This window comes from Macaca mulatta, chromosome 5, assembly GCF_049350105.2.
Source record: "Macaca mulatta isolate MMU2019108-1 chromosome 5, T2T-MMU8v2.0, whole genome shotgun sequence".
In the NCBI taxonomy this organism is placed as follows: Eukaryota; Metazoa; Chordata; class Mammalia; order Primates; family Cercopithecidae; genus Macaca; species Macaca mulatta.
In genome coordinates this window covers 65,397,650-65,411,507 of record NC_133410.1, presented here as the reverse complement: position 1 = coordinate 65,411,507, position 13,858 = coordinate 65,397,650, and the positions used below count along the sequence as shown (strand labels likewise).

The window sequence follows — 13,858 nt, the reverse complement described above, 5'->3', positions numbered from 1 at the left end:
GTATGCTCCCCACACATTTCAGGTTCTTGCCTACAAAGGATTGAGACATTAGCTTGTCGCAAGAGGAGGCTAATCCAGTTTTAACTGAAATCCCAGTATCATTCACAAGTGTAACACTACCCAGCTTGACTGCCCAGATGTCCACAGAATGTGAGACAGATGATGCAAATAAGAAAGACCATCAACTGTGCAAGGAACACCAGGCTTTGAGCAAGCCCTGCCAGCTCCAGCAGCCTAGCACCTTAGGTAGTGGGCGGTTCGCCGGCAGGCTTCACACCATCCTAGATGTTAGCCAGGGCTTAATGTCATTGAGGGGAGAGGGTTCTGTGGCAGCCAGGATGAGCGCATTGGGAAATGGAAGATGGAAGCAGAGACAGGAGGCTGGGCTGCCCTGCCCTGTCCTGGCCACTAACAAACCCAACGGAGGCACAGCCCTCCCGGGAAGCGGTGGATGGCCCCCTGGCCTCTGGCAACCCCCATCCCACCCTTACTCCCACCCGCTTACCTCTTTTGTACCCCCCTCCCCTCCCCTGAGCCTGGTCCAGCTGGAGAGGGCCCAAAACCTCTTATCTACTGATTTAATTTCTCTTTCCTAATCACAGTAGGCTGGTTCACACCTCTGTGACTGTGCACATTCATTTTCCTCTTCCTACAACGTTTTTTTTTTCCCCCTGGCAAATTTCAATTACAACTTTACCTTACTTGAGAAACTCCAATGACAATTAAGTTAGCTCTAACAAGCCCTCCTCAAAGTTGAACAATCCTTTATTTGGGCCACCTTGTCATCTTGAATATGATTTTATTATATTAATAGCAATTATCACACTGGTTTACAGTAGTGTCTCTCTCACTCTAGACTGTGAACTGTGTAAGGCAGGGGGTGTGATTTATGTTTGTATCTCCAATGCTCCACCCATTGTCTGGCCCATGGTGAACACACAAGCCATGTTTGATAAATAAATGAGTGCATGAATAAATGAATTAATGAATTAAGAATCAACAAGATGGTAAAGGGAAGAAGATGGTAACACATTGTTTTATCTGCAAATCGTGTTGCCAAGTGAAAGTAGAAATCTGTGGTCATCTGTAGAAAGGTGGGACCCAGGAGACCCCAGTGGTGACCTCACATGTTTGGGTCATTCCTCAGGTTTGGATCAGTTCTGAGTCATGACGCTTACGATTTCACTAAGTTTCTCTGAGTTCATTTTGTTTTCATCATTGAGGAAACAGGGAGAAAAGATGACTTTTATGTCGCTAGCACTTCTGATAAACGTCCTCTGAAATTCTGAACTTTGTATCTATGACACTTTGGGGAAGGATTAGGAGTCTTATTATATTAGAGTATAAGAAAATATCAAGATTCAATTCAAACTAAAATGTGATATTAACAAACTATGGTCCCCCAACACATCAACCTCTATTTTAAAAATGGCATATGCTGGTATAGTACAATACTGGTGTGACCTTTACTAAAAGCTTACAAGTATTAATTCCATACTACATGGCAGGCATTGGACTGATTCTTTTGTTTAAAATTCAAACCACCTTAGGAGGAAAAGTATCATTCTCATCAGCTCCATTTGATAGATGAAGAAACTGAGACTCAGGATATATAATCTTGTCTGAGGTGGCAAAGGAAATGGTGGCTCTGTAATATGAACCCAGGGAAGCCATCTTTAGATCTTGTGTTAAGTGCATTAAGTGACTTTGACAACCTTGAATTAATTACATATTTGAAGACAGATGTTAAAGTTGGTGTTAAAGCAGGTAGAAAGGTCATGGTGAAAGAAACCCTTAAAGAAGACCTCAAAGTCATCCTTTATTCCCTGAATATAAATCTCCTAAGAGATAATCTCTTCAGAGGTTGTTTCCTGCTTCTAAGTTTAACAGGGGTAGGGGAACTATTCCTCCTCAGATACCTAATCATTGTTATAACTAATTTCTGGAAAGTTTACATTTTTCTGTTGGTAACTCAGTACTATGATGCTTGTAATATGATCCAAACTACAAAAACTAATTGTATCCTGTCCCTTTTTATAGTTCAAATCTAAGAATAGATCATTTTACTAGAGATGATTCTGTTTGAAACAAGATAGTGTGCTCGTGGTAAAATGGGGGAAAAAAACTTCACCTTAAAATCAGATACCAATTGTAGTCTTTGGTTTGAACTCCAGTATTCAAAAACAAAATAACATATTTGAAATGATACCTATGGCTCTGACTAATTAGCTTCATACTCATCCAGGTACTGTTTTTGACAAGTTTGAGCTTGCATCTTTCCTTTGGTTATGAACTAAATGCAGATTAAGTCCTCAAGGAAGATCAGCAGTTACTGCATGCCAGGTAGGGAATCCCTTTTGAGGTCCACCCATGAAAATATTCAAGCAGGTTATGCAAATTTCCTGCTACTGTCAAGGGAATATGTGCCAGCAGAGCGCAAAAACACCAACAAAACTGATTCTTTTCCTCTTTCCTCTCCAGGAAAGCTTCCTGCTGACTCAAAGGGATTTTTCTTCTTCTGAATTCCTATTATGGGAATGGATGAAATCACTTACAGAGCCACAGAAGGAAATGAAGCAAAGCCAGGATCATGAGTTGGATTATCTGGAGGCCTAGGTCAATGGGGAGTTATTGCTTGCAGTCACTTATCAAGCAAATAAACTTTTTCTTCTTTCTTATGAAATTTATTTAAGAAGCTGAAATTACTTAAATGATAATGAGTTGTGAGAAAAGAATTGTAGCAGATATTTGTTCTCTATTCAAATTGCACTGAGTGGGGAGGTGTACCCATACCCCCGCTTCAAGAATTGACTGATAACAGTTCACACCTGCACTTCTGCAGAGGATTGTCCTTGTCTGACCTGAGCACCTTGTTTAGAAACATCTGGTAGGCTATGCTCCACCTTCCCTGGGCAGCTCTACTGGTGTAAGACAAACAACCCAACCCTCTATTTCTGGGAAGAATCACCTCCGTGATTAATCTAGGCTCCAGATCTCCCAGAGAAATCATGCTGAGGCTACATTTTTGAAACTACATCTTTATCTAGCTTCTTCCTTTGCCCTTTCCTGCTGTCCTCACTTCCTTATGAATTTTTTTCTGAAAGATCTTGATTAATAAATTATCTAATTAAAATTTAAACAAATTTTATAATTTAAATAAAATCAAAATAAATTAGTTATAAAATAAATTATTAATGATTTATTAATAAATTAATAAACATTTTATTAATAATAAATTAATGAATTAATAAATTATTTAATCAAGATCACCAGTCATAAGTTCTGTGTTTTGGAATATAACCTATGTAAAAATAAACTAATCAGTACTAGATAATGCTCTGCTATGCATCTATTTCAATGTCTCTATTCTTTGGAAGTTCTGTCATCACATATCCCCAATTTTTAGATAAGGATTTTAGCTTACAGCCAGGAAAAGATTCAATAAACTTAAATGAAAAAGTGTTTTTAAAGGTAATATTTTTTGTCTCTAAAGAAGTTTTTGTATTGCAAATGTTAATCTCTTAAAATAGAAGGAACAAAGAATGAAAAAAGAAATCTCTTTAAGACGTCCTTTTAAGAGATAATCCCTCAAGCTAGTTGTTGTAGTTTTAGAATATAAGGAGCCCAATAAAGATGGTTTCAGTGAGAAGCTATTATTAAGAAATGAAATCAGAAAGTGATGGAGTCAACATCTGTAGCCTTTGGATACTGAAAATTCTGCATAGTGGATGGGAGTTGTGAGAATTTTCCAGTCTTTATTTTGGAAATCATTTACCTATCCAACTATAATATACTATAATTATAATACTATAATTTTATTTATAGTATTATCTTTTTGGATTGTCCTGAACATTCAGTTCCAAGGTGAAGTCAATGTATCATAGAGCATATGGAAAAATTCCAGAACTCATGTTTATATTTATTTTTATCTATTTTTATCTTTACAGCATTGGCTTTGAGGTGTGGAATCCTAGCGTAAGCACATTAATTACTGGATGCTCCCAAGGGGAAAATGGAAACCAGTCTGTTAGAATGATTCCTTGTCCTAGGATACGTACTTGATAAATCATTCCTGCATTCCATTTAGTTAAGTAGTGATACTTCACACGTTAATTTTAAGTAATCAATATTAATTTAATCATACTAGCAATTCTCAGTGTGTAAACAATTAGTATCTTGTTTTAATTACCAGACTAGTCATTTTTTTAACTTTGGCAAAAACGATGGAGTACTGTCAAAATATAAATTCAGTTTTTAAACAAAACAGTTCCATGCAAACTCTACACATGCATGGCTTTCATATGGCTTTTGGGCATAGAAAGATGATAGAGACAGACAATCTTCAACATTTTTGCTGAAGAACTATGATTTAAAGTAAAAATTTATCATTAAAGTGGATATGTTTCACTCACTTCCTCTCTTTGCCACCAGTGAAAAATAACTGAGAACTTGTTGGGGGAGTGGAAAGATGGTTGTCCAGATACAGCCAGAAAAGAACTTTCCCACTGAGAGAGACCAAAATATGGAGTAAGCCAACACATATCAAACAGATTTCTGGGAGAGAAAACACTCAGAGTTGATAGAGAGGCAATGCAGACACAGAGGCTGAAGAGGAGGAAGCTGGCAACTCTATGTGGTCTTGCTGGATGTTAGGACTAGCTCCTGGCCCTGAATAGCTCCTAGAGAAGGGGTGAATGAAGTGACCGTGGGGCAATTCACTCTTGCTGGGGATCTCTAGGATCATACCTACAAGAGATCCCACGACCCCCATAGATACTTGAATTGGCAGGGGGATCTGCCTCGAGAGTAGGCAGAGAGCTCCTGCCTGCATGGAGCCCAGAGGGTTTTGCATGTGGGGCAGCTGCAGCAAAACACAGCCATAGGAACCCATCCTCCAAGGCTCTCTCCCTTCCTCCAAATAGCTCTGACGTCTGCTGACTGCAGGGCCAGGAGAGAGCAGGGCTGCCTTTCTCATGAGACTAGGGTGTGTCTCTTCTGCACAGGCTGCTCTCCGCCGGCCCCTCCCAAGGATGCTACCCGGTTGCTCCCACAAGAACACACACACAGCAGAGCCTCCACTGCCCAGTACGAGTGCTTTACTGGTTTGCCTTACTGGTCTGCTCCCCCAGCAGAGCCAGTCTCCAACCCAAGAGGCCAGAAGACAAAGCTGCAGGCTCAATCTCAACCCCGTCAGGTTAGAGCACATAGTTCAGGAGTGCCAAGCCGAGATCTATGGCTGGTGCTTGAGCAGGGGAAGAGCCCCCACTCTCAGAACACTGAGAAGACTGAGACATGGATTCATGGGCTGGTGCAGAAGCTGGTGTGCCTCCCTCTACAGGGATAATCCAGAAAGAGTATGCCCTGTCTGACAGTCACTGCCTCTGACCAAAGAAGCACCATAGCCCCGGACACCTAACAGCCCAGTGATCTGGATACAGAAGGCTTGGGACAAAACCAGCTGGTTGGGCCAAATACTCAGACAGCAAACAGAAGGTGACTTAGTTGAGGGAGAACAAGCTGGGCAGGCCCCACAGCTGTCTGCTGGGCAAAAAAACTGTGAGCCACAAGCCCTACATAAGCTGTATACCCATGACAACACCACCCTGCCCAGAGATCCCTCACCCTTGACCAGTAGGCCAAGGCATCAACAGACCATCTTCAGATATACCGCACAACCTGCTTTGACTCCACCAAGCAGAGAGGACCAGTGAGCTTCCACAACATTGCAGGTCTCTTGGCAACCTAATCTTTGGCTTGGACTGTCACTAGTGCAGGCAGAAACACAGCCGGCCAGGGCACCTCTTGAGGCTAAGGAAATGAGGGCGTGGTGCCAGTGACTAAAGGGAGCCCCCTAGGGCACAGGGATGGACCTGGTAAGAGCATCATCTCTCTTCAGTCCCACAACCACAGAGCACTGTTGCAAACACGCTGAAATACACAAGAGCAGGGCAGCTAAGAGCCTAGCTGCCAGCCATTACTCTTAAGCACCATCTACTGGATCACAGTCTGAATTATAACACCAACAAAATTCTCCCAGAACACATGCCTACGAAACCCATGCAAGAATCTAGCCACAAATAAAGACCCAGTATGGAACTCTGACCCTCTGAAAGCACAAAGAAATGAAGACAACAGACTATACTCAATTTATACAACAGCCAAAATCTCAAGGGAAATAAAGAATGGAAAAAAAAAAAAAAAAAAAAAAAGCCCCATTCAAATGGCAGCAAATTCAAAAAGATAAAGGAACATGAGACCTCTCATATGAAAAAGAATAGGTGCAAGAACTCTGGCAATTCAAAAAGTCAGACTGTCTCCTTGCCTGCAAACAATCACTTTACCTCCCCCACAATGTTTCTGAACCAGATTGAAATGACTAAAACTACAGATATAGAATTTAGAATCTGGATAGCAAGGATACTCATTGAGATTCAGGAGAAAGTTGAAATCCAATCCCACAAGCCCAGTAATATGATCCAAGAGGTGAAAGATGACATAGCCACTTGCCGAGAAAGGACCAAACTAAATTCCTAGAATTGAAAAATTTACTACAGGAATTTTATAATACAGTTGGAAGCATTAACAACAGAATAGATCAAGCTAAGGAAAGAATCTCAGAGCTCGAAGACCAGTTCTTTAAATCAACTTAAGCAAAAGAAAAAAGAATTTTTTAAAAAGAACAAAACCTCTAAGAAATACGAGATTATGTAAAGAGACTAAAGCTATGATCCACTGTCATTCTAGAGAGACAAGAAGAGACAGGAATAACTTGGAAAACATATTTAAGCATACGATCCACAACTTCCCCAATCTCACTAGAGAAGTTGGCATGCAAATTCAAGAAATTCAAAGAACCCCTACAAGAGGCAATATAAGACAACTATCCTCAAGGTATACAGTCATCAGATTCACCAAGGTCACTGCAAAAGAAAAAAAAATGTAAAGGTAGCTACAGACACAGGTCAGGTCACTTACAAATGGAACCTCATCAGGCTATCTCAGCAGAAACTTTATAAGCCAGAAGAGACTGGGGACCTATTTTCAGCATGCTTAAAGAAAAGAAATTCTAACCAAGAACTTCATTCCCCACCAAATTAAGCTTCATAAGTAAAGGAGAAATAAAATCATTTTCAGATAAACAAAAGCTAAGGGATTTCGTTGCCATTACCAGTCTTACAAGAGGTCCTTAAGAGTATGTTAAATGTCAAAATGAAGGAACAATACCAGCTACCACAGAAACACATTTAACTACATAGCCCACAGACACCATAAAGCCACTATACAATTATCTACAAAACAATCAGCTAACAACATGACAGGAACAAAATATCATATATCAATAGTAACTTAAATGTCAATGGTCTCAATGTCCCACTTAAAAGGCATAGAGTGGCAAGGTGGATAAAAACACAAGAGTCTACAATCTGTTGCCTTCAAAAGAACCATCTCACATACAGTGACACCCATAGGCTCAAAGTAAAGGGATGGAGAAAGATCTGTCATGCAAACAGAAAACAAAAAGGAGCAAGAATGGTAAAGAAGGAAAAAGAAGGCCATTACATAATGATAAAAGGATCAATTCAACAAAAAGACTCAGCCATCCAAAATATATATGTACCCAACATTGGAGCACTCGGATTCATAAAACAAGTTCTTCTAGACTTACGAAGACTTGGATAGCTACACAATTAGGGTGGGAAACATCAACAGTCCCACTGATAGCATTACACAGATCATTGAGGCAGAAAACTAACAAAGAAATTGTGGACATGAACTTGACACTTGACCAACTTGACCTAACAAACATCTACAGAATAATACACCTAACAACCACAGAATACATACTCGTCTTATCTGCATGTGGAATATACTACAAGACAAATCAAATATTTGCCCACAAAGCAAGCCTCAATAAATTTTTAAAAATCACAGCAAGCACACTCTCATACCACAGCGCAATAAGAATAGAAATCATTACCAAGAAGATATCTCAAAACAACACAACTACATGGAAATTAAACAACTTGCTCCTGAATTACTTTTGGGTAAACAACAAATTTAAGGCAAAAATCAAACATTTCTTTGAACTTAGGGACAGTAAAGGCACAAGACATCAATATCTTTAGGATGCAGCCAAAGCAGTGTTAAGAGGAATGTCTAGAGCACTAAACACCTACATCAATAAGTTAGAAAGATCTAAAATTAGCAATCTAACAATGCACATAGAGAAACTAGAAAAACAACAACAAACCAACACTGAAGCTAGCAAAATAAAAGACAATTAAAACCAGAGCAGAATGAAACTAAATGGAGATAAAAAGTCTGTAAAAAAAAGATGAACAAAACCAAATTTTTGGTTTATTGAAAGAATAAACAAGACTGATAGCTATCTAAATTAGAAAAAAAGAGAGACAATCCGTATAAGTACAATCGGAAATGACAAAGTTGACATTACAACCAAACCCACAGAAATACAAAAGATAGTCTATTATGAACACTTATGCATGTAAATTAGAAAATCTACAGGAAATAGATAAATTATTGGTAACATATAACCTCCCTGACTGAACCAAGTAGAAACTGAAAACCTGAGCAGACCAATAACGAGTTCTGAAACTAAATCAGTAATAAAAAACCTACAAACCAACAAAATCCCTGGACCAGATGAATTCACAGCCAAATTCTACCAGACATACACAGAATAATGGGTACCAGCCCTACTAAAACTATTCCCAAAAAATCAGGAAGAAAGGAGTCCTCCCTAACTCATTCTACAAAGCTAGCATCATCCTGATGCCAAAATTTGACAAAGACACATGAAAAAAAGAAAATATCAGGTCAATACTCCTTATAATCATAGACGTAAAAATCCTCAACCAAATACCAGCAAACCAAATCTAACTGCACAAAAAGTTAAATTGTCACAATCAAGTAGCCTTTATTCCTGGGATGCAAGTGGCTCAACATACTCAAATCAATAAATGTGATTCGCCATATGAACAGAATTAAAAACAGAATGATCATCCCAATAGATGCAGAAAAAGCTTTTGATAAAATCCAATATCCTTTCATGATAAAAACCCTCAACAAACTAGGCATTGAAGGAACATATGTCAAAATAATAAGATCCATCTATGACAAACCCACAGCCAATATCACACCGAATGGGCAAAAGCTGGAACCATTCCCCTTGAGAACTGGAACACAACAAGGATGCCCACCCTCTCCACTTCTATTCAACATAGTACTAGAAGTCCTACGCAGAGTAATGAGGCAACAGAAAAGAGTAAAAGGCGTCCAAATAGAAAAAGAAGTAGATAAACAATCTCTCTTCACAAATGATATGATTCTATGTATAGAAAACAAAGTCTTCACAAAAAAAGCTCCCAGAATTGATAAACTTCATTAAAGTTTCAGGATACAAAAAATCAACATAAAACAATTACTAGCATTGGAAAACACCAATAATGTTCAAGCTGACAGCAAAATCAAGATGCAATCCCATCTACAATAGCCACAAAAAGAATAAAATACCTCGGAATACGTCTAATTGAAGAGGTAAATGATCTCTACAAGGAGAAATACAAAACACTACTGAAAGAAATCAGAGACAAAAGAAACGTTGTCTCATAGACATGATCATGGATTGGAAGAATCAATCCCATTAAAATGACCATACTGCCAAAAGCAATTTAGAGATTTAACACTATTTCTATCAAAGTACCAAGATCACTTTTTACAGAATTAGAAAAAAAAATTCTGAAACTTATAGAGAACCAAAAAGGGCCCAAATCACCAAAGCAATCATAAGCAAAAAGAAAAAAAGGCAAAGGCATCACATTGCATGCACTTTTAGGGAAATTATGTTCAACTTAAAGTTGTGCATCCAAACTTTCAACTGAGTGAAATATAGAATACAGGATTTTTTCAGCATAAAATAATTCATAAATTTTACATCCCATGAACTTTTTCTTAGAAAAGGTACTTGAGGACATATCTTACTATATCAATGAAAACATGGGATGCAAGAAGCAATGGATCTCACAAAAGGGTGCAGTCCTGTCCTGGTTAGGTTTACCTTTGTAAAGTGCACCTACAGCACAACTAGTTGAAACTGAGGAGGAAACATAAGGTTTTAGAAAAGAAGATTTAAAGAAATACCAAGACCTTGGAAATGTCAGATAATACAGTAAAATGGCAGAGGGATTACACACACGAGAGAGAAAATATATTCATACTTAATTCTGGGAACATTATTTGAACGGCATAAGAACTGTGGTAATAATTGTAAAAAATAAAATACTATTTAAAAAGCTATGGAAAGGGAAATGTTCTTATTGCTTTTCAACATTTAGAATCAACTTATGTAAATAACAGGATAAATTGTAAATATTTTCTCACATTGTGAATAATACAGAGAGAGGATAGTATAGTGAGGGAAGAATGGGATTGTCAAAGTTCTCATCTTTTACTAAAGGAGATTAGTGTCTAAAGCTAATCATAAAGAATCATATTAACATAGTGCTCTTCCTATTTGGCCATTAATTCTTGGTTCTAGAGTAACTCTTATAAGTTGAAAAGACTACAATCCAAGCTAATAAACTGAATTTTTCTAAACAAATCTATGATCTCCATAACCATGCTTTTCATGGGACAAAAAATGGAAGACTATTCTCTTTGACTTTCTGCTACGACAGTTAAGGAGATGGCTCACCCAATATACTTAAAAAGTTAGAAATAACTTGATAAATACATAAGCTATAATAAAACAAAATATGTGAGTCATAACCAGATTTAAGATTAATATCAAAAATTATAGACATACCATATGCTTTTATATAATTTTCAAGTGCTTTCAAAATAAACAAATTGGTAAGCTGATTGTGGCAACTCTATATTCTTATGTTAAAAAAGAATAAAGAAAATGAATCGAAAAATATAAAATCAAGAATTAAAAATAGGGAAACATTTGTTTCAACCAACAATTTCTCAGGAGTCAATTAGTTGCCTACTCTAATCTACTATATACATTTGATGGTGCACACAGTATACTGAATATTTTACACATATTAAGTAATTTAATCTTTACAACTACATGACTTACATACTATATTATCTCCATTTTACAAAAGAAGAAATTGGGACTAAGTTCCTATATAACACCCACGTTCAAAGTGATGCAAAAGACACATTAGAAAACATTTAAAATTTCTATTGAGCTTACCATCCTTTCAATCTGATGACTCCTTTCTATAAACTCTCTTGAAGATCTCATGCCATAATTTTCTTTGTATTTGATATTTGTGACTTTAAAAGAGGCAAGGTAATAGAAAGACTTATCATCTAAAAGGTAAAACAAGCAAAAGTCTCATGGTTAAAGGTAGTAAGTTGTTTTGTCCCCTATGGCTTGCCCACATCTAATAGATAGGCTACTATAATGCATATTATTTCTACTTAGTGCAAAAATTCTTGCAGACACTTCTCAAATATTTTGTAATTTCACAACTGCCGTCGGTTAAAATGAAAAATTCTGATCCCAAAGTACTCATATAGAACACTCCATTTATAGATATTTATGCATATCAAAACATTCATAAAATTGGACATGCAACATACAGTGGAAAGATAATAGCGAAAGCAATTGCTGAAAGTCATGTAAATGTCATCAGTTCCCTCAAGGAATTGCCAACAGGTATATCAGACATAAGCTGTATTATGAAGATACACTGAACAAGCTGTCAAATTTTTTTATGCTACTGCTAAGCTTACTTAAGTAGAAGTCCATATTTATTGTTTTCACCTTCTTTTTTTCCCATTCACTCCCTAATTCTCTGCAATCTGTTCCTACCACACCACTAAAGCTGTCTTTGTCAAGGACAACCGTTGTAATGTCTTTCATGGTTTCGTTTGTTTGTTTTACTCCTTGATTTCCTTGTAGCCTTCATCAGGTTCCCTGAAAACCTATCTTTGGTTTCATGAAGCCATCTTCTAGTTTTCTTCTTTCCTCCCTGGCCATACATCTCAGTTATCTTGGTGAGCTCTTTATTTCCACCCTTCTCGTTGGCATTCAAAGATTCTATCTTTGACCTGGTCATATTAAGTACTTTTTGGTAATCTTAACTGGGATGGCCTTACCCACTAACTAATTATTGATGACTCAAATTCTTTATCTTCGGACCAAATCTTTGTCATGAGTTTCAATTCTCTATCAACTGACTTTAGGAGACTGTTTATTGCACATTAAATAGGCACCTCTAATATATTTCCAAAGTGAAATAATCATTTACTTCCTTATTTACTTAAACCTCCTCTACTTCCTATATTTTATATCTTTGTGAACAGCTCTAACATCCATATGGTTACCCATGGCTTGGTTTCATCCTGATTTCCAATATCCAATTAATTTTTCAGTCTTTAAATCCTGTAACTATAACCCATTTAATCTCTAATCTCTCTCTCTCTCTCTCTCTCTCTCTCTCTCTCTCTCTCTTTTGGAGATGGAGTCTCACTCTGTTGCCCAGGCTGGAGTGCAGTGGCACAATTCCAGCTCACTGCAACCTCCATCTCCTAGGTTCAAGTGATTCTCTTGCCTCAGCTTCCTGAGTAGCTGGGATTACAGGGGCATGCCACCACGCCCAGCTAATCTTTGTATTTTTAGTAGAGAACGAGTTCACCATGTTGGCCAGGCTGGTCTCGAACTCCTGACCTCAAGTCATCCACCAGCCTCAGCCTTCCAAAGTGCTGGGAATACAGGTGTGAGCCACCATACCCGGCCAAATCTCCAATTTCTTACCGCATTTTAAACATTCATTTTAAAACATATTTTAAATGTCTAAAACATTTAAATATTCATTTAAATTTTTTTAAATGTCAAAAACAAATATTCATTTAAAAACATTTTTTAGATCATAAATGCTATATCAGAAAATCTGGAATGACCAGAAAATTATATACAAGAGAATAAAAATCTGTAACTGTAATATCTAGAAGTAATTGATGTTATAATTTCGGTTTTTATTTATTCTGTTAAAATAATTGTTTTACTTGACTGAGACAGCTTATCACCACAATTTTGTATCTCTTTTGTTCCACTTACAAAATTTATTCTAAGCATTATCTTCTTTAAAAAAGTACATTTTGTTCATTCGAAATGAGATGTCAAGAAATATGAATAAGGTGACATTTTACCACAACAGTTTACAATCTATTTTGCTATTTTGCTGACAATTTTTACTTCTTTTTTTTTTTACTGATGGATGAGTGGATGAATTAATCAATATTTACCAAGTTCCTAACATACACTAAACTCTGTCTAATAGGCTCTCACATAGATAATCTTATTAAATTTAATGAATTCAAGCTACCTCTCAAGGCACTTCTTGAAAAGATTTCACAATTAAAGTTTTATTACAAAAAAAGATTAAAATGAAGATTGATCTCAGAGTGACAGAGCTATTTTACTCATTATCATACACATATCCCTATATTGTCTTTAAGAATTTCCCTGTTAAGCGAAAGCATATTCTGGAATCACGTAGAAGTAAAAGTGATTTTAATATATACTTTAAGTGCTTTTAAAAGTGCTAAAAATATGTTATATGTGAAGCATAACTATATTAGTCACTATACTATAGCAATTATGTTAATGTTGAACTTTTGTATTAATAAATAATAATATCTTTCCTTTACTGAACTGTCATTATATGCAGAGAACATGATATTTGCCATTTATTGAATATTACTTGCTCAGCTCATTTCACCAGTGAAGAAATTCAACATTAAATAAGTTTTTATAAAAGATCAATTAGGAAGCCATTGTAGAAATCCAATTTAATAATGGCAAATATTTGTAAGAAAT

The 13,858-nt window shown here is 36.8% G+C and overlaps 1 protein-coding gene across 1 annotated transcript in view; it reads right to left on the bottom strand.

The window, feature by feature from the left end:
• The window catches only part of TMPRSS11F (transmembrane serine protease 11F), a 78,600-nt gene that overhangs the window by 28,862 nt on the left and 35,880 nt on the right, over nucleotides 1–13,858 (bottom strand). The window contains exon 3 of the mRNA XM_028848547.2: nucleotides 11,225–11,343. Within this exon, the coding sequence (XP_028704380.2) occupies nucleotides 11,225–11,343 (119 nt within the window). The remainder of the gene's footprint in view (nucleotides 1–11,224; nucleotides 11,344–13,858) is intronic.